The sequence below is a fragment of the Chironomus tepperi genome, unplaced genomic scaffold, assembly GCF_022539635.2.
Source record: "Chironomus tepperi strain 1889 unplaced genomic scaffold, CSIRO-AGI_Ctep_v1 contig_359, whole genome shotgun sequence".
Taxonomy (NCBI): domain Eukaryota; kingdom Metazoa; phylum Arthropoda; class Insecta; order Diptera; family Chironomidae; genus Chironomus; species Chironomus tepperi.
In genome coordinates this window covers 673,639-696,284 of record NW_027226481.1, presented here as the reverse complement: position 1 = coordinate 696,284, position 22,646 = coordinate 673,639, and the positions used below count along the sequence as shown (strand labels likewise).

Here is a 22,646-nt window from a genome sequence, read left to right as displayed (position 1 = left end):
TTCACAAATTTCCCAATACAATCCGTCCATTCCACTCGCCAATAATTGACATTTACGAAAATGTTAACATTTCTTAATTCCCTTCATTTGCATAAATCAAATTGAGCTTTCGTGATAATTTAATTTTATTGCGAATACAATTTTTTTGTTGCTTGCTGATCTGATTTGTTGCCAACTTGTCGTGATATGTTCTTAAGAATATTTATTTCCTTATTATGGACGTCAAATGTGGACGATGAATTGCCATTATAAAAGTGAGTCTCTTTGATCATCCTGCGCAATTCACGTGAAATGAATCTACGTCACATGAACATCAAACACCTGACAAAATATATTGAATGATCTGAATAGAGTTGTCCAAATGTTAACAATGCTAATATAAGCTAATATCCATAAAATATAGTCTGGTTTGGAGATAAGGCAGTGATGAAGCGAAGATCGGGTGACAACAGCACATTTCCATTATTTGGATTCCTAACTAAGGTAGAGGTCTGCATGAATTGAGCATACTTAAGCTTCTTTCATGACTGAAATGCAAGTGAGTCATTGACAAGCACTTAGAATGCCTTAAGACGCTTAAACACTCAATATTTGCAATTTGAGACAAAATGAACATTTTAGACTCATTCCAGAACCTCTAATTACGTCTCTGTATCCAATAATTATAAACTAAAGTCATAAAAGAAGTTTCTCTTCTTCATTTATAAAATGATCATCAAATTGACTAAGTTTTGCATTTTCTTGAGATTTTTTATTGATTTGGCTGTTTGATTGATATTGAAAAGAATTTTATTGCTGAATGTGCAAGCTGTAAAACTTGATCTTTGTCTTTTAAATTCAAATATTGAGAATTTTTGAAATTTCCAACTTTTATGTTAATTTTCTGCAGCATTTTAAAAGACTTTCCAAAAAATCTTCAGCATACGCTTTCAAGATCATTATCCGACTTAATAAACATCAATAAACAACTCCGTCGGTCCGATCTGACTTAATTTAAGGGCAATTTATTGATGATTCGAGGTCAAGCACCTTTCCATCGATAATACAGTCACTAATGATCAAGAAAAACATGTTTTTCGTGTATTCACCGATTCTTTTAACCCGAACATTGTAAAATGATATCATTTTACTGAAAAATTAAAAGACGTATCGAGAATTGTCCTCAGACTTGGAGACTTCGGACACACACAAACAAAAGTCACTCCGGAAATACCAAAAAGTTGTTTTTGTTTGCTAAAGTTTTAATTTATTTCGATGATTTTTAAGGCTTTGACAACGTTTTTAGACATGTGCTAAAATAATTAAACAGTAAGAGCAATAAAAATCTTAAATTCTCTAGAAAATTAGCTGTAAATTTCCATTAAAAATCATCAGAATATTTAAACAATAAATTTATTCTCTTTACTTTTCCGCACGTCATAAGATGCAGCTGTAAATTAACTTTTTCTTTTAAAATTGCTTTTCACACTTTTGCTGTTTTGTTCTTTGTGATTTATTGATGTAGATGAGCGTGTCATGTGTAATATTCTTTCTAGAAATGTGCTTGAATAATTGAGTGGGTTTGAAATGGAATTTATTGGAATACATTAAGGAATTAAAATCATATTCTGATTATCAGACGGGAAAAATTGATGGAAGTTCTAATTTTTTTCCTTTCAAATGGTTTCGAGTTGAGTAACACGAATGAAGAAGGTGCTAAGAAGGCCCCATTTGATGCTAAGGAACCCTCTTCATTTGTGTCGCTCGTAAGAGACTCTTTTGATCCATATTCCCCTTCATGTCTACCTCTGTAACTGCCAAATCATAAAATCATATGCAGCACTGTCTAAATCAACAAACTACTTTCAATAAACTACAAAAGTATTGCGAAATTCATCAAAAATCACGATTTCAAGTCACAATAAAATATATTAACCGATATCTTTCAAGATAAAACTCAATTCAGTCAAAGCACCGACTAACGAATATTTGCCATTGATTAAATGACTGATACTAATGCCGCCAACTAAAAGAAACTTAGTAAAAGTTATGCAAATGACAAATCAATCAACCAAAAATGAAATTTTGTCACAATGCAGATTCTGCTCCAGATTAAAGCCGTAACTGATTGTTATGTAAAAAATCAGACCTTTCGTCATTTTTATAGACACAATAAAACTATCAGCATTAATAAATCATTGTATAACAGCTAGTTAAATGTTATCGACATAACTCGTGTCTTTCATTTGACTATGAAAGGCAAATAATCTTGAAAGAATATTCCTCAAGTGTCCATGAAGATCATAAAGTTTCTCGTACTTGGATGTGTTCATCAATGACTCGATTGCGTGTCGTCTTAACCTTTATTTATTCTATTATATAAAATTAAGTACACTTAATAGAAATTAGAAGCTTTACTCATACAGACCTTCACTTCATGTCTAGATTTTGCCTTCATTTTGGATCTACAAAAACCATAGAAATTTTTGAAATCTTTAGAAATTATTTTACATCCGAAACAAATTTTACATTCCTTCCTACATCCATTATTGTTTGACAGAACATATTCATAGAATATGAATCATCGAGGAAGCATAAAAAAGAATTCAAAACCATAGCAATAATGTAGATATGAATAAATAAGAAAATTAAATTATATTCCTCAAGTAATTTTCTTCATGCATAATAAAGTGGAATTAAGCCTTCATATCTGAATGATTTTACAGCATGAATATGTGTGAATGTGTATAATAGAAATAATTATGAGTAATTTTGGATTTGGTTTTGTTGGATTTGTAGGTTTTTGAGGTTCTTATGAATAATTGGATGGAGGTGGGGTTAAGGGAAGTAATTGATGTAATATGAGGAGATAATTTAATTAATTCTATCACAATCTATGAAATTATGGAAGTGAAGACTGCATACCAAATGCTTAGCATCATTTTACATCCAAATTCAGTCAAAACCCCATCAAAAAATGTCAATCTACCATAGGGAGCACATAACCCCATAAGCACATGAACTCCAAAGTATGTAGATGAATTAATATATTCATTGAGTTTCTCAACATAAGAATAAGAATAAAATAAATTTTTTGTTCATTTCTCGTCACTTCTTTTCGTCAACTTCATGAATAATTTACAACAGCAACCGACAAAACTCTTTTTTAGACATTCAGTGAACCCTTCTGACATCGAATAGCATCTCAATGTGTCGCAATCTTTTTTATTATTTCGCGTAGTTCAAAATTCATCATTGTTCTTTTTTTTTATTTCTGGGCGCATGAATTACTGTGGTTGAATGGCATCGAGCACCACAAGCTGTAAAGAATAATGTAAATAAGTCGTCAACAAACAAAATAGACATTGAGACATCGTCAATCATTCAATTTTTATATGAACTGCATTGTATGTCGATGACCTTAAACCACTTTTAGATGTTTCTATGAGCTTTTGAAAAGCTGAAAAGAGGCGAAAAATTGGCAATAATTAATGCGATGCATGATTCAAAAGGGGGTGAATCATTTAATTGTGAGGTTGATGGTTGGCTTTGAAGGTTGAATTTTGCAGTGTTGTGGGAAATCTTGTGTTAAAAAGTGATTTTGGATTCTTGAAATATTTCTATTTGGTTTGCATACATTTTGAACTTTTTTCCTAATTCCATCTTAAATTCACATAAATTATGTCTCAAATGAAGCAGCAATCCCCCTTCATTACAACATAAAAGTAAATAAATAACATACCTCAAATCAAATTTGGATCAACAGCAATAACGAGGCGATTTGAGTTCCATTAATGATTAATTTATGGCTCATATAAAAATATGTACATACAGCAGTAGCAAAATGGCTTTGATTCGTGAGTAAAGTCAAGCGAACGTCTCAATATTACAAATTGGCTCACAGGAAAGACCTTATAATTAATGTCTATGGCATTTTAACACAGCAGCAGCAAAGCACAAACAAAAATATCTTGTATTGTGCAATTGCAAATTTACGTTTTGCCTTTTGCTTGCAAACTCAATGCTCTCAAATAGCTCAATGATCAGGCATTTTAAAGCGTATATCACATTTCAAAGTGTTTTTTTCTCAGCACAGCACACAAAAAATCAAAATAGTCATCACAGTAAATTCTTCTTTGCACTTACCAGGTGTGAAACATATTTGTGCAGATAGTTATGCTGTCAATTGCATAATAATTATATGTGAATTATTGAATGTTGGTTATTCCTCATGGGTGCCGAGGGAAAATTACTTGTTGGACATGAAAAAATAATTAAAAAAATAATATTTATAGAAAATAAATCATGAATGTTAAATGTGACGGAATTGAAAGAGGTTGTAAGCAAGCGTAGAGCTTCAAAAAGCATAGAATAGGTGTAGTTTTAGGTCATTCAATATTATTGGCCTGCTTTTTATTATTTAGTAAACTTGACTCGCTTTTTCATTATTTTTTATGTTTTTAAATACCAAATTGTGCATGGCTGTTACCCTAATATTCACCGTACATGAGTCTTGATCTTTTGTAATCTTGTTGACTTCTAGACACATTAACTGTTAATTCATGTGGTGCCTCCAGCTGATCTATTGCTGAATAATAAAGTGTAACAACCCATAGCTGATCTTGTTAACATCTGTGTTGATTTTATAGTGAGATAACTTAGTAAATTGGTAATTGGGAGGTGATGAAACACTGTTTTTGATTTTTAAATTGACCTATACCAACTTTTTGAGATGTTAATGGATGACTTGTGGAAATTGAAAGTGACGCAATTGAATGGGATGTTAATAGATTAGGAATGGACTTATGGGAGCCAAGGAGAGTGATACAATTGATCGAAAGTGTATTTAAGAGACATATGGAGGACCACGGGTAGTTAGGTCGATTTCTTGACCAATTTACTTTCATATACGAGTCCATCATTTCCAATGTTGGCTTTCTCCTTATAAATCATTACTAAATCAGGCTCATTACCACTTTGAAAGTGACCTAGACCGACATAAGCCACAAATGAGACCAGATTCACCTAATCTGGTCCCAGTTCGGATTTGTCGCTATTTCCATATCATGTTATCACTAAAAAAAATTTTGACAAAAGTCAAAATTCCATAAAAACCTTCAACAATGCATGACAAAAATTGCGAAAATCTTCATCAGAATTCATAAGGCATGGCAATGACTTTTAACACGTTATTTTGATTTTTCAAAAGATTAGCTTTCAAAACTTAATTAAATTTTTCACTGACCACATGAATTGTGCAAAAAATCTAGTCAAGCGGAATGCATATATGCAGCAATGATATTCACCGAAATTTGCAAAACAAAACACAGCAATAGAAAAAGCAAAAATATTGAGTAACGACATAAAAGTTTATAGCTCTTAAAAAAATCGAACTAATAAAATCAATTTGATTATTTTGCAAAAATATTGTATGTGAAATTTCATAATCTCATCTGGAGAGACATTAGCCTGAATATGTTTGCCTTACAAAATCATAAAAGTCAACATATATATGCAATGTCTGTCTTAACAAAAGAGATTAATTCAGACAATATTCAAACATAAGATTAGAAATTTTTATTCTTTATTTCACAGACATAAACTGGATTTATTTAATTTATTAGACAGTCCATTTACATGAAATGTCTACACAGCCTCAACAAAACCTCCCAAGAAATCATTTTATTTTTAGCGCATTTTTGAAATTTTTTTCAAAAAGGTAGCTTAATAAATCACTTTGTTCGGTCGGCTGCCAATAAAAACTTTTTATCTAGACATCGTAGAGAGCTCGGAATGGTTTTAAAAGATCAGTTCCATAAAGTTATTGCGGCGCCGGGCATTTAAAAGTTTCAAATCAAAGCATAAATGCTATAATTAACAGAATTCCTAAGGCATGGCAAATTTTCATTTTCATATACAACAACAACACGTTTTTTTTTTCATTGTTTTACAGTGTTCTTCAATTTTTTTCAATGTTTTTACAGTGTTTACTGAACAATGTTTGAATTTGTTTTGACCGTTAAGAGGTTTGAATTATGAAAATCCGTTAAATTATGAAGTTCTTAAATTTTTGGAAGTTTTATACAAATCTTGTTTTTAAGATCTGAAAGTGACCTGGATCTTACTGGATCTTGGTTTTTAGGTCTGAAAGTGACCTGGAACTAACTGGATCTTGGTTTTAGGTCTGGAAGTGCCCTGGAACTTACTGGATCTTGGTTTCTAGGTCTGGAAGTGACCTGGATCTTACTGGATCTTGGTTTTTAGGTCTGGAAGTGACTTATTAATCAATTACTGATCGCTGGGACAAAATGCGCTTAAGTCCCTCGATCAATAGCACGAGGACTTTTGTAATTTTTTACCTTAAGGCTATTAAATTTCATGTTTTTGTTTATGTTATCGCCTTTCCCTCCTCCTTTTTTTTTATTCATTCATTCCATACATGCATGTTCAGATGACATAAATTCGTCAGCATAAAAGTTCAAGTTATTTCGAAATGGAGCACCGGCGGCGCCTTGGTCGATAAAATAAAGTAATAAGTTGCACTTACTCAGCTGCACACCTTTACCCAAACTACTCGGCATTTTCACACGAAAAAAATAACATTCTTTTTTTGCTGACATTATTGCATGAGCTTCTTACTAGGAAATTTAGCGACTGGGAAACTCCAATTACTGGTGTTGTTTTTAATTTTAAAGTGAGTGTCTAGAAGTCTAGAAGGAAAATTTTAAATTATAAGTTTTTATGGGGTTATTTGTTTATAATTAACAAAAGGGTAGATTCAATATTGCTTAATTCTACTCTAAGATGCAGTGTTCTATGGACAAAAGTCTGGGTGAGACTATGTTATCGCAACTAAGGAATCGAAAAAAGGCTTGAAATAATCATAGAATAAATGGCTCAAGTCGACTAGACTTCACATGAAATTTGAGTTTACTTTTAGTTCTGACTTAGAAAGGCACAAGGAGAAATGATCACAATTGATCTGTACGGTCAGTTTAGCAAGTAAATCAATTGAGTTCTGACTTAACCAGGCATCTTTAAAATTAAACATCAGTAGCCCAAAAATCGATTACTGTTACTAATTAGTGGACATAAATACGGTAGAACTAGAAAATCTCGACATCAATCAGAGATCGAAGTTGATACAATTTTTGTAATACATTCGAGTCCATCGGCCTTTTCCATCAAAAATTCGTATAAATCTGAATTGAAGTGACATGAAACTTCAAGATTTCTTTAGATCTAGTCTTAAATTAGATCAGATCAGAATAGAATTAGATTGTATCAATTATAAATCAAAAGCTAGTATGCAACATTGTTTACTTGAGTGACGCAAGGCTTCATTTAGCCGCTAATTGCAAGCCACACAGAGGTCAAAGCCCATTAAGACTTTGTATTGAGTTCTTTATCTGTTTTATGTCTCTTGGATGGAAATTGAATAAGATAAAAAAGTCAAAACGATCTTGTGAGGATTAATCAAAATTAGAAATGTCCAAAAATTCCAAAAAACATAAATCTACACTTTCCAAAATCATAAAAAATCCAAATCATAAGTTTCAGCAAAGATATGACATTTAATAACTCAATTGCAGATATCTGAACCTTTAAATAATTTTTCTAATATTTCATTTCCACATAAACTGCGCCTAAATAATCAATTAACAGCGGCAATAGCAAAAAAACCACTTAAAAAATATTTTTGATACAAAGTAGGTACTTTAAAAAAATGATATAGATTTTACGTAATTAATTCCTAATAATATTACGTCGATATCAAATACTTTGCAAATAGATACATATCGTTGATCGTGTATCTCACTAAACATCGCTTAGCCCGCTTTATATATATTATTTTCATAGTTGTAGTTTCATTGCAGTTTTTTTTCACTTTCCCTTTTTAAATAGCAATATACACAGACACAACTAATGCCGCACACTCAGACTTACTCACGAGAAAAGATTTTTTTTTTGCTTTTAGCAAAAAGAAGAAAGAAAAAAAAAATAACAAACTTAATGATCAAGCTTCAATCCGTTGTGTATTGGATTCTGCAATGTATATAGCTTTGCAAAATTACATAAAGCTCTTGCCATTACCAACTCACATGCTTCAATTCAATGTATACACAAAGACCGTGCATGCATGCAAGGAAATTATTATGTCACGTTTGAATTTGAACTCATTTTTACTCTTTTTTCGATTTTTACGCTTTAAATAAGATGAAAAATTTTGGTTAATTGTTTTTATTCATAAAGATCTGCCTTATTTCTATCGAAAAAAAGAGAAATATTTATGGTAGATGATGTAAGAATATTTGAGATTAATTGCCGCAATAATTTATTTGCTTCACTTGCTACACAAGATACAAAGTAATGTAAAGTGTTGAATGAAATTTTGTAATATCAAAAAATATTTATTAAATTAGTACAATCAGTTTCGGAAAATTAAATTAGGCATGTTGTGTAAGGCTGAAGTGTTGATAATTTATCTTGTACTCTGATTGACCTAAAAAATGGTTTAATATGAAGATATGGACTTTAAGTTACACCAAGAGTTGACTTGATTTAAATTTCAAATTTATCCCATAAGTGGGATAAGATTAGCACTTAGCGACGTATCAAGCGACAGCAAGAACCTTTAAGTAGTATTTGTCAATTCAATATCTTTTGGTTCTGAACAGAGCTTGAAGAACTCGTATTTTGTGAGGAAATTTCAACTCAAGTCGACTAGACTCCATATACAATTCTAGTCGGATTCAAGCTCTGAAACTAAGTACTCTGCCGCTTCATTTCCTTGATGGCAATATTTCAATTCATGTCGATTAGTCGCTCCATATTTTCCTCCTCCGAAACAGCACACCCTGTTTCCTAGGAAGCTGCTAAGATGTCTTATTAACGTTAAGACGCGAAGTTGTTCAGATGGTACCGTGAAGGCCCGTGAGGGCGGATTTTGACCCATTTTTATGGCAAACAATGCTTATCGAGACATTGTGCTGCTCAGGCCTAATACAATCGTTCTCACAGCACTTAATTTTAATACCATATTCAATATCCCATTAATACAAATCATATAAATTCTGATCACAATTTTCGATAAAAAAAATCCTACATTACTTCCCCTACAACCTGAAATACATGAATTTACGGCTATTTTACGCAATTCAAAATCACAATTACTTTATATGGATCACCAAACAAAAGCCATAAACATAATATAAAATTCAAATTCAAAATCTATCTATTATTACCATCAAATTACCCAACATTCAGGTTCATGAATTTAGAATAATTTATTATAAAACTAATTTAAGAATTATTCAAAAAACAATATTTATTTCAGGAAATGTTTAACATTAAGCCACAAGTATACTACATTCAAAAATAAGCTTTAACAGAATGTTGATCTAAATTAAGTTCATACCTAATTAAAATATGTAGTGAAATTTTTTATATATTTTCGTAGAATATTAATTAAGTTTGAAGAACGTTAGCACTTTATAGTATTAATTATGAATAAATTTGTTCGAGTTGAGTGAATTTTTAGGAAATGAGAGAAGAAGAACTTGAGCTTAAAGTTTATAGAATATTAATTTGCTAATTTATGGTTTAATTGAAAGAATTAAGTGCCTTTATTGAGTTTTAATTGAGTTTTTTCTATGCGAATTTTGATATTGAACTTTGGATATCTATTGATGTTGATCTTATTAACCTTATACTGAATTTAAGGGCTTGTTTTAGCCAAGGTTAGAATCTAGAGTACTTGAAGTTTATTATGAGTAGATATAAAGGTTTGTTGAGGCACAAATCATGAAATATTAATACAAATTATTAAAAATGTTGAGATTCGGAAGCTGAATGGCTTGTATTGTGGGTTTTTGGATTAGTAGAGCTAAATATACGTAGCTTTATGTGTTTGTTGAACCAAATGTCTTCATGAATATTGGAGCAAAGCTTACGAATCATCTGTTGATCTAGAATAGTCAGACTTGAATCACTAGACACATCAGTAGTGACATAGGGAGCTAGACAGCCAAGGATCAACCATATTTTGATAAATTTGATCATTTCCTTACCCTTGCATTCCACAAAACATTCAACAACAAGCATTACACATTTCAATGCAAAAATTTCATATTCTACTCAGCTGTAGACTCAATTCAAAGGAAAAAAATCTCTGTCGGTAACTGAGCATGTTGTTATTTATCATAAAATCTAAACACACATTTTACGTGATATCCTGGAACAAATACAACTTCTAAATCCACTTTCAACATTTATTGTCATGTTAAGCATTGTTTTAAGACTAGTTCAATTGACGTCTAGACCGGCTTAATATCTTTTAATCTTTAACTAATTACCTAACTTGTATTGAATAATTAATTAATAAAACATTTGAATATTTTAGGGAAATCTACATTACTCAATCGTTTAAAGTAAAAATTCATAAGCCAACTCACAGTCATCGAGTCCACAAAGCATGAAACTTGTGCTGTGTTGTGTATTGGGCTTAAAATCACTGAAATGTAATTAATATAATGAATATTTATTATCAATTTGCTTATTCGTTTCCGAATACTTTAAATCCATTCGATTAGCACAACAAGCTACGTCTTCGTCCAACGCGATTAGCTTGGTACTAGTGATGCGGATAAGTCTTGTAATACCACATAATACTCACACGCATATATAATATATGAAAATTAAATAAAAGCTCATAGCTCAATTATTTATTTGCCAATAGTCTATTCATGCTTGCTAGTACACCACATTCAAGTTTAATTGATGGTGTGTGCCTTTTCAATGAATGGTGGCTGTGGGAAAGAATTTACCCATTTTTGCACAACAACTTGACCGTCACTTAAGAATAATTTTTGATTTACTTTATTGTAAGTTAATTAAATTCTTTTTCGTGTATTTTTCACGTCAGTGACATTTGAGACCATTTGCATAATAAGAGATTGTTGCGGTCATGACTCTTTTGACTTCTTTTTTAACTTTAACTTCATTTGCATAAAATGCGATGACTCATAAAATGAGATTCAAGTTGAAGAAAAACGATTGAATGAAGCAAAAGTTTTTAATCAATTTTTCTTAACCACTTTGGTCGGTCTTTTTCTGAGATCATTCAATGAAGTAAGAAGCTATTCTTGATGATGTTTTGAGCACCATACTTGATTAAATTGATTTTGTCTTTCATCATTACACTAAGTCATTTTTGGTTGTGGATTTGAGTTTGATGGGAAATTTTGTTAGAATTTTGAATGAAGCTTTGATTTATACAGATGATCTCGTAATATACTTAAAGGTTCACAGCCTTAAGACAATGTTAGGCAACCTTTTTTTGTGGCACGACTTACCTCAGCTGTGACTTTACTATTTAGGTATTAAATCAGTGAATTTGTCGATGACTTGACTAAAATTTACGGTCAAATTGAATTTTGGCGACACACTGGGATACTGCGGCCAATAGCTTACCCACCAATGCTCTAACAGTATGCTCTTTCTGAACTCATTATTATATGTTAATTTATACTGACCACAAACGTCATTTCTGTCACTTTAACATTTGCAAATCCACAACGCATAAACACATTTAGATCCTGATAAAATGGTCTAAAAATATTCAGATCCACTGTATTTCATCATCTCCTAAGAAATGAATATTGAAGAATATTCTCACAAAAATTCATCCCAAGGATAAACCTTTCACAAAAGATGCTTATGCGCTCACATATTGAATGACTTGATAATTTTCCCCATTTATGATACATAAAAATTGATGACTAACCACTTAAGAGAACATTATACATCGATACTCATATGCTGTGTCACAAAGGAATCAAATAATTACCATACAAAATACTCCCAAGACTCGATATTGATTAATAGATGCTCAAAAGAATCCGCTCAATTTAATTACAAATTAATTAAATTTAATCTTGACATTTTAATACACATGCATGCGACAACGAACTCTGAAAATATTTTTTAATTCCAATTTGACCTCTCTATAGATTGCTCGAATAATGTCGCAGCCGGGGAATTGGAAATAATGAAAAGAACAGAGCTTGAGCTTCTGATATTTTATAATTCAAGGATTAAAATATTATTCCAGTCTTGGCATGGATGAGACAAAAAAAAAAGTATTTCCATTCAATGCAAAAATAAAGAACTGCTGACTTGAATTGTTTTTAACACGAGACAAAAAGTCAAAAAGAAGCCGCAAGTCGCATGGCATATTCCCATGAGACTCTATGGCACTTGGTTGACAAACTGTTTATTACGATGACTAAGCCCTATGACAAGTGATTAAATTTTTGTTAAGGCCATAAGCTAATGAAATCTAATCGTTTTTCATTTCTAACATAATAAACACCGTGAAGAACTTGTTGTCTCATCATCATAAATAAACGAGATTTTTTGATATTTTTTTGGAAGTTGATTTTGAGAGGAAATGTCTAGAATTGTTTGAATGGTTTGACCTGCGGACGACGACTAGAATTCGACCACAGTTCGACGACTAGAACTCGTCGAAAGCTGGATCTGGTAACATAAGCTAAAGTCCATTTCGCCACCGGAATTAAGAGTAGCTTCATCGCAACATTGAGCACAGTTTGGCCTAACATCTCCATCAAACTATTAACAACGCTTAATCCCCTCAATTCTAATCCCCCATTCTTACTCACTTATCCACTTAATCTTTTGGCGATTTCATGTCTCATCTGAACAACCGTCTTCAAAAAATACTAATCAATGACTCTTCTTTACACAATCGGTATATTTCCATTAGACCATACAGGTGTTACCGATGATAAGTTTTTTGTTTCGACAACAAACAAAAAAAGAGTCGTTCAATGTCGATGACGTGAGTCTTTTACTCTCTCAATAGAAAATATGCAAATTGAAGGTTTTAAAAAAAATATTTTTGTGGTTAAATTTAATAAACAGATAAAGTCATTGGCATATGATTTAGAAGAATGTTGTGGAAATTCAAGTTTAAATGGCAACATCATTTACATTTTATGTCCATATTTGTTGTTTTAAGAGGTTTTGGAATTAAAAAGAAATGAAAATAAAGAAAACCGGCAAAATTTGTGTAATTTAAATTAAAATTTAACTAATTTTATGCTAGTCATTAGACAGACTCTAGTTTGTTAGTTCCCACAATCGTCGATGGCTAAATGATTGTCGTCAGTAAGGATTAGAAAGAATAAAAAATCTTCTTACACGTGTCTGTGGATCGCAGATTAGAGAATACATTTGTTTATGAATCAAAAGACAGAAAAACAACATTAAAGTATGGACATCAAATTCATAAAATCTTGAGGTTTACGTGCAAAATTTGATAATATCCCTAATGTTTGTTGTAGTTTGAACTCTAGCTGCTGAGTCAGATTTGATGTTAAAGATTAACATTTTTGTGTATATTTTTTAATGCCGGTGAAGATTCTTGAATGAAAATTGAGGATGGACTGTAGAGAAACAAGAATTTAATCAGATAAAGGGGTTGTTTATGAATGATGTCTAGTTGGAAGTTGGACTGTCGATTGTCATTAAGTTTCTATGCATGTAAATTGATTTTCTTGCAATTTTGGATATTAAAATGTCAATTAAGGTTTTAATCATAATCCAAACAGAAGCATCATGTAGTTCAGAGTTTATATGCACTCTGAATGGACATCAGATGGCTGTTTTTATGATTCTTGTTCTGATATTCATTTATGAGCGATTCCAATGTAGATTCTCACTAAAAATCTCAAAATTCCCATCAAAAATCTCTTCAGAAGTTCAAAAACCTCACAAAACTTCATATCATCAACCTCAAAGTCTCTTCATCAGCCAGCAGCTTCCAATATCCACCAAAAAGCACTTTCATCATTTTGTCAATCATTTCCACACCAATTAGCAAACAGCAAACATTTCCATTTCCATTTACAACAAAGTCCATTAAAGTCTATCAACTCAATAATAAAAAATAAGCAGCAGTCGCTAAATCTTCTTTTGAAATAGATAAATCAACAATAGATATACGACAGAAAATCATTTCTTCATCATCAGTCAATTGACTTTGACACCGAAAAAATGAATTTTTAAATTTAATCAGCTTTAGTCTCAACATTCATTCATCAAATCTGTCTCTTGTGCTTTATCCTATCTGAACTTAAAATGCGTATAAATTGCGTAAAATCTTACGGTTATTTATTTTATCTTTCGCTGTGTATGAGGAACTGATAAAAAGCAATAAAAATTATGAAATTCATTTTTTCGAGGATGAAATTTCACAAAAATCTTGGAATCGATGTGAAAGATAAGAAATATTTTTAAATAAATTATATTTCGTTAATCTTGTGTGATTTATTTTTACAAGATTTCACATGTTTTGGGTTTGGGCTCGAAGCAAGCTCGAGGTTGTATTGTTGACATGTTCTTTTGCTGTTCTTAGTTTTTAAGAATGAAGATTAATTTGCTGTAATTTCATGAATGAAGTGTGGTTCTGATCGGCTTGATACTTATTGACGTCAGGAATAATCCTCAGAAGCATGAGTTGAATAATCGGCACTAAGTCGAATAGACGTTGTTCCCAAGCCACTTTTTTGGGGTGTTTGGATGGTAAACTGCTGCAAATTTAAGCTTTCACTACTAAAATTGACTAACAACAGTCGTTTGGACACTTCAACGTCTTGCAAACAATATGGTGATGTAGCCGTGCTCTAACGTCTCCCTAGCAGACAACGACGAGTTCTTGAAGTTCACAAAAGAAGAATAAGCTCCCGAGAGTATGTTCTTTCCTTGCTAAGGGAGTAAATTGTGTTTATCTGGATTAAGACATACTAGAAATTTGAATAATTTGCAGTCTTAAGTGTAGTTGTTTGTAGATTAGCGACTAGCTGCCATTGATTCTTTAAACAAACTCAGTAACCATCTCAACAATTCTAATTCTTCATAATTTATTGCATTCAAATCACAGCAAACAATAAGAAAATTTAAATATTTTTGAACAAAAACTCAATTTATCATCAAATTCTGTTGAAAGCTCTAATCCATTCTGATTCCAACAAAATTACTTAATGTAAATTCTCCAACATTATCGACACAATTTATCAACATCTTAACTAATAAATTATTTATTCTTTTTATCTCTTTTCAGATTTTTGAAGCCCATCTTCTTCTTTATTTTTTCTTCCTTTCACTGCCCTTCAACTGCCCCCAGCCCTTCTATCATCGTGAAGTAACAAAATTATCAATTCACACGTATAAGTGTGTTGCTTTTTTATTATCAAGACCCCGCAAGACACAGACCAGGAAAATGACGAAACTTGCCATATATTTTGTAACATGGATTTCTGCTTGTGTAACACTTGCAGCAACACTACCAGACGTGAGTACTTCTCTTTTTTTTGTTGTTGTTACCATTAGAGTAGATAATAAATACTAAATCATGATAATTTGATAATAAGCCTTAATCTCGCTCCACTGATCTCGAAATTTAATTTTTTTATTATGTGCCACAGTGGATAGGCTTTGTAAAGTTCAGAATTACAAAAGAAATTAACAAAAAATGTTCTGCTACGCTTTATTGAGGCTGAAGTTCCAGCTCAAAAAATCATAAATTAAGCTTATGAAATCATCATTTTTTGCAATATTATGACAATCATTTAGCAAATCTCCCCAAAAATATATTTTATGGCCAAAAAAGAATGTGATGGATTAAAATTTTTATGTCGATGGACTCGCAGAGGATCTCTTTGATAATTAATAGTTGATTTAATGTGAAGTCATGACGATTTAATTAGCTAAGTCTATTAAATGTTTGATTAGGTTAAAGATTCTTTTGAATATTAATCAAGAATGTGGATAAACTAATTGTTATTTATGCGTCTGGCAAGTTATGGCTAAAGATTTTCAGAATGACTTGAAGATTTGAGTATAATAAGTGTAAATTAAGTATGGTTAAGAATGGAATTGTTTCGATATGTCCAGTTTTGTAAGGAAGAATCAATTGATAGTGAATTGTTGAATTTCCGGGGTATTTTTGTGATTTTTTAGACATTAAGGCACTTGTCTTCATTGCAAATCATTCAATAGAGTCGAGGAATTCAATTATCCTTCCAATTAGAGTTCTTCCAAAACTGCAGATCTGCAAAAAACAAACCAAGTCTTAAGTCTTGTAAATACTATACGGTACAGCTGAAAGTTCTGTGTATATAAAAAGCAGGAAAAGCAGGTTCGCGGCTCTTGACTGAACTCTATTTCAAATATTCCTTGGAGGATTCAATGTCTTTATTAAAAATCTTATCAATTCGATATTTCCTGACTCTTGACTTTATTCCAATTACCATAATCACCTGATTCTATAATTCACCATCTAAGACCTGATATTCCTGATATACCTGGATCAACAATATAGTTTCTGACCAGTTTTTTGCCTAAAAATTCTTTCATCATTTCCAGTATTTTCAGTAAGGAATTTTGCATAATCACTCTAGAATATTGTTATTTTTATAGTTTGACGTTGTCATATTTAATATAGGTGAATGTCATGAGATAAGCACGGTAATATCGCTATAAGTCTGAAATACTTGACAGCCGCGAGAATAAAAATTTTGCTATCGTGGGCTCCAATGAGACGTTATTTCTAATTTATGGTTCTCTTTATATCTAAAGTCTATTAATGAAACAGAGTTGAAGCACATTGACGGTTGTTTGGTCGTAAATTTGTTTAAATTGGTGGTGTTTTGAGATTACTTCCGGTACACTTGAGACTTTTGACATTTTTGTTGCGAATTTTGGTTAATTGTTACTTAACAAGAACCCTTCTGACCCTCTCAGAACCACAATATTTTGAATCCACAACCCGTTATCCTCAACATCTTCATCTCCTTGAGAATTACCATAAAGTTGGTAGTTTCTGGCGTGAAATATCTTAGAATTATATTTTAATACAGCAATATAATATGAAATTTTACGATGGGAATCAAAACTAGACTAAATTTGAGTATCTTATCTAAATTTATTCATCCAAACAGCTCGATACATTTTAGTTCCGAAATAATATTAAGCTCTTTTGTTGTGCGATTGATGGAGCAAGACCGGTATTGTCATTAGCATATGTAGTGTGATTTATGTAGTGATGGTGATTTGTCAATAGAACTTTTTGTTTGCTTTTTGGTGTGAATTTTTGAGACATTTGATAAGTTGAGGAAGATTTGGAAGTCCTACCTCAATAATTGATGATTAAAAGCAACTACGAGACCGACTAAATGCCATAAACCCAGAAAATCATCCATAATTTCCACAATTTACCTAACAATCATCATAACTATCTCTTGCCTACTTACATTATTACCATAAAAAGTCATATCAATCATGTCCATCAATTTTGCAATAAAAAGACTTCATCATTGCAAGTCAACAGCTTCAAACCTTTCAAATTAACACAAAGCAGCAACTAACAAGAAGCTCCTTAATGACAGTCACACATAATGATAATAATAATCAAAAGTTCAAGCATACAAAGACTTGTTTTGTCAATTTTCTTCCAATAATTTAATTTCAAAGTTCATCACATCATCATTTCATCATGTCGATAATAATAGCTGTATAGCTGTGCAGAAAAAAAAGATCAAATAAAAATTTTTCTTTGATTACCCCATAAATCTCCCAATATGATACATCTAAGAAGAAGTCTCACCTGTTGCCAAATGTCATTCGACATGAGCATGAGACATGAAAGGTACAAGACAAAAAAATGAGAGTAAAAAGAAGAAGCAAGTCCATTTTATGTATGTACAAAGCAGAAGAGAAAAGAGCATATAGTCGGCAAAAAGAGATGAAATATTATCAGCGTCAAGGTCGTGGCTTGCGCCACTTATGTATGTATAAGAAGTAGCACAAAGTTTTTATTTTAAAAGAAGCTGATTTTTATGAAACGGATGGGGTCATGTGGGCATTTATTTCTTGTGAATTGAGTGATGGGTTGAGGCTGATTATGACATGACTAGACATTAAGCTTTGGGTTTGAAAAAGGTTGCTTAAATTTGTATGAAACATTGAAATTTCGATTTTTTAACCGTTAAAATTTGAAAATCACTTAAATTTAAATTTTTAAAACCTCCAAATTTGAATTTTTGAAAACCGTTAGAATTTAAAAATGAGAAAACCGTCAACATTTGAATCTAAAAAGACCGTTAACATCTTTTTTCTTTCAATCTTGTTAAAAATGCACTTTAGTACCCAAAACCGGCATCAAAATACCATTCCAAAATTCACAACCTTATTCTTCGTGCGTGCTTTCATTTCTCCACCTTTTTTCCTCAACCTTAATCAAAATTTTATGAGTTTAAGCTCACGTTTAGATGAAATATCACTTGAATAAATTGTGTGCAAATAAATTTATTATTTTAGATCTAATCAATTACTTCCCATGAATTTACATAAGGGTGATTTTTTTTTCGCTCAACTTAAGAGAGTGAAGATGGCGTGCCTACATGCAAGAGCATACTCATGTGTTTCGCAAATAAGATGGAAAGAAGGCAAAGTGCACGTCAAGCACTTAAAAAGCAATAATTGTTACTTTTTATATAATCTTACAAAAAATGTGAAAGAAAAAATATTTTTATGGTAATTGACATTAGATGTAGTCAGGCTATATAAGAAAGACATTTGTGCTCATTGTCAATTTAAAAAAATTGGGTTTGTGATGACATTTAAAGTTTTTTTTTGATATATTCGAGATGTGACAATACCTTCATATTTATGGCATGGGCTTTACTTTCATTTGACATGCAGTCTTGTCCTCAATTAGTAAATGAACGTGCTGACACACAAAACAGACTCTGCAGACACTTTTTTTCATGAAATATTATCAGACGCTTACTCATCATCATCATCACAATTTGCAACTCATCAACATAATCTCCACATAAATTTTCATCCATAACTACATAGGTAGATGAATAATGAAATTTCGCCAGCCCATTCATGATTTTTAAGGCACATAAAAATGTGTCAAAATATAAAATACCGGTCAGATGTATATCAGTATAATGAAAATGATTCATAATTTATAAGTCACGTTTCGTATCAGTAAATGGCAATCGTGTTCTACACTTTAATTGAATCATGAAATGTGATGAGGCTTGGACGGAAGTTTTTGTTAATGAGATGTTTTAGGGGCTGTTTTGGTGGATGAGGGAGGAGGAATTTAGAGAATTTGGGGTAGGTATGATGGATTTGAATACTTTTTGGATCAATTTGGATTGCTATTTATCTCAATGAGCGTTTGACAGCTTGTAAGTCTCTAATTTATTGAATCCATGCAAATTATTAGTCAATTTCTTCCTTCACTGACCATACAGACCATGGCCTCACATAGATATTGCATAAAACTAGCTCTATCGCTCGATACCGCTTGTAAATCCTCGATACCAAGTGCAATAATGTCTCAATCCCTTCGTGAGCAATTTTTGATGCAGTTCTTTAACATTCGAGCCTCCTGAGTCGACAAGCTCAGCTTAATGTTAGTCACTCCATTTATAGACCCCCTATTAGACCCCCAGCTGATCTATGTTTACCTAAAATAAATTAATTTCAGATTAAAATTGAATCAGCTCATAATTTTTAATTTCAAAAGAATGTCAGCAGCAGACATTTATCATGAAAAAAGCTAAAAAACTTGTTAAAATTTATTTCATTATTTTCCATACTACTGTTCAATTCAACAAACTATAGCAACTACTGTTCATTAACTCAGAACACAGAAATAAATTCTCTTTTTTTTCTCGCGCAACATTTTTGACAGCAAAGATTTATCATAAGCTCAATAAATTCAGCAATAAAAAACTGGACAAAGCTGAATAAATACATAATTAATATCAATTCAAAATAGCATTAATAATTCACATCAATAATGTTGTTTGGATATAACAACAATGAAATTAAAACCTTTTTTTAGCACCTTTTGCGTGTCCATAAATAGTTGACGCTATTTTCATATTAAAATATATCATTTCATTATCTTCAATGGCAATTGATTAATTTTATTCATCTAGCCATTTATAGGCAATGTGATAATGATCGTGATTTTTACTCGCCTTAACAGTTCTCTTTCATACCAGATTTAAAAATTAAATTAACGTGCAGAACATTGAAATTAAGAATTGAATAATTACATACTAAATAATCCTTGAATTAAAATAACATTTTTAAGATTGATCTCTATATAATTTCTACATTAACCTCTCATCATCACAATAGCTACAATTGGCTAATTGGAGATAATCGAGTAAAAGCGAAAGGTAATGAGCTTGTTTAATGGAAGTTCAATTGAAAGTGAATGTTGGCTGGATTATTTTGAGATGTGAGCTGAATTTGTTGGTGGATTATGAGTTTTTTGGGGTTTGGCTGTGATTTATTGTGGATGCTTGTTATATGGAGTGGAATTTGATTAATATTGGGAAGGAGGTGACTTGTAAATTGGCTCATTTAGCGTCCTGTACTTGAACAATCTTTATAATTAAGGTACAATCGCGTCAAACATGATCCGCAATGTTATAAACTGCATGGCCCGCAAAATTGGGTTTCGATGGGAATTAAAAGGGACGGGGCAGCTTGACCTTATTTCTAGTTATCCCTAAATAACAACAAATGTCTTAATGCATGCTTGACATGAGTAAAACAAGACATTTACTACTCAAATCATCACCAATTGTCCACTCTAATTTCACTCGATCTCATCATATCAAGCAAGATCTTCAATAATGTCAACAATCCAGCATATCACTGTCACATGCACTTCAAATCTCATCTCAACTTCCTTGTATTAGTAATGTAAAACCTCTCAATTCATTTGACTCTTTCTTAACAATATTTACATGCCGGGGCTTTTGTTTGTAAAACCACTTAATAAGCCATTTATGTGCGACAACAATCAACAACAGTTGATGAAACATCAATGCAAGTGTCAAGGTCTGCATACACAAAAAAATTTATTTGTTCACGTTTTTGAAAAATTATAAAAATAGCTAGTGGCGTTCTCTGCTGCTTAAATTTAATCATTATTATGCTTCTAGTAAATCATTCCGTCACAAACTCGGAACTAGTCTTGCTGAATTGCTCACATAGTTTCAATTTCATTAATGATTTTATAATTATATGCAGTTTAATGTCAAAAACCGCAATATACAATGTAACTGTCTAATAACTTTTAATTCAGGACTCGACTTGATGATTTGTATGATTATTTTGGGGGCTATTAAGTCACAGTGTAATGTAACATAAATACCAGGAAATTCCGATTTAATTTTGTGTGGATTTTAATGAGCTTTTATCGCAGCACATGTGTATGAAATTAAAAATGGAAATAAAATTAAATCTCATCATCACGAAGACGAGTTAGTCAGACAGGCAGACGAGAAATGGAAGTGAAATAATGGAAAATAATCCAAACTGCGCTGCGTGCATTAAAAAAAGTGGGAAATTATTGAATAAGCTTTATTTTTTCTTTGTTATTTTATTTTTTTTACTTCTCTGAACAATTTAGGTGTGAATTGTTATTGTTTCGCATACAATATTGGAGCGGTTTTAAAAACTTCTCACACGCAAACTGGGTAGCTAGCCAAGCAGGAAAGAAATAATCAGAAATTTATTAATTTGAGAAGTTTGAAGTAGTTCAGAGTTGTGGATTTTGGGGAGTAAAAGCAGGAAATGGTGGATATTGGGTTGCATGCATTTATAAATGCCGGAATTTGTTGAATTATTGATTTTTTTGGACTAAAATGTTGGAATTTTTAACGGTTTTCTAAAATTTGAATTTCAATTGATCCTCAAAAATTTGAATTTTTAACGGTTTTTAAAAATTTGAATTTTTAAACATTAATTCAAAATTCAATTCTAGTCCAACTCTGGTCGTATGTGAGAGAACCATAAAAAATTAAATTGCAATTTTCATTTTTCGTGTGTGCCTTCAAGCCAGCAACATTCTTGCGTCTACCATATTTCTTAGGAATGTTTCTCGTATTAATTTTTAATTCTCATTGACTCGACATGATATGATCGACAATATTAATTTTTATTTGTTGTGTACAAGAAATGAAAATTAAACCTTAATAAAAATTTAATGAGAAAAAAATGCCGCGCCAATCCTCTGTGCTCTTAATAAATACCTATAAAATAATTGCTGAATAGCTCCATAATGTCATGAATATTTAAAGATTTTTATTTTATGATTCATCGAGAGAATTTTAAAATTTTTTATTTTTCAATGATTTTAAATTGCTTATAAAACTAATTAAATTATTATAGTTGAAAATATATATTTTGTTGTTGTAATTGAGGCAGTCTTTAGTGCACTTAAAATAATTATATTGCACAATGTTGAATTATTAGTCTAAATCCCACATTTTTCTTGAGCTTTTATTTATTTATATAATTATTTTTAATAATATTTTAAGGTTGCCCAATATTAAATTATTTGTTGTGAATTCCAGTGATTTTTATTTCCTCTCGATTACTGACTTTGACATAGAGAATTTTGTAGTTTGTAATTTTTGTTGGAATGGCGTTGATTTGTAATTCTTAGGACAAACTTGCTTGCTTTCTTGTCAGACTTAATTAAATTTACTCTATTTTGATTAAATTTAGTTCAATTGTTAGTAAATGTTCCGAAATTT

General features: G+C 31.3%; 1 protein-coding gene across 1 annotated transcript in view; it reads left to right on the top strand.

Moving 5' to 3' along the window:
* The window catches only part of sona (sol narae), a 91,951-nt gene that overhangs the window by 5,450 nt on the left and 63,855 nt on the right, over positions 1 to 22,646 (top strand). Inside the window, 1 exon segment of the mRNA XM_070646187.1 lies at positions 15,125 to 15,355. Within this exon segment, the coding sequence (XP_070502288.1) occupies positions 15,284 to 15,355 (72 nt within the window). The 5' untranslated portion in view covers positions 15,125 to 15,283.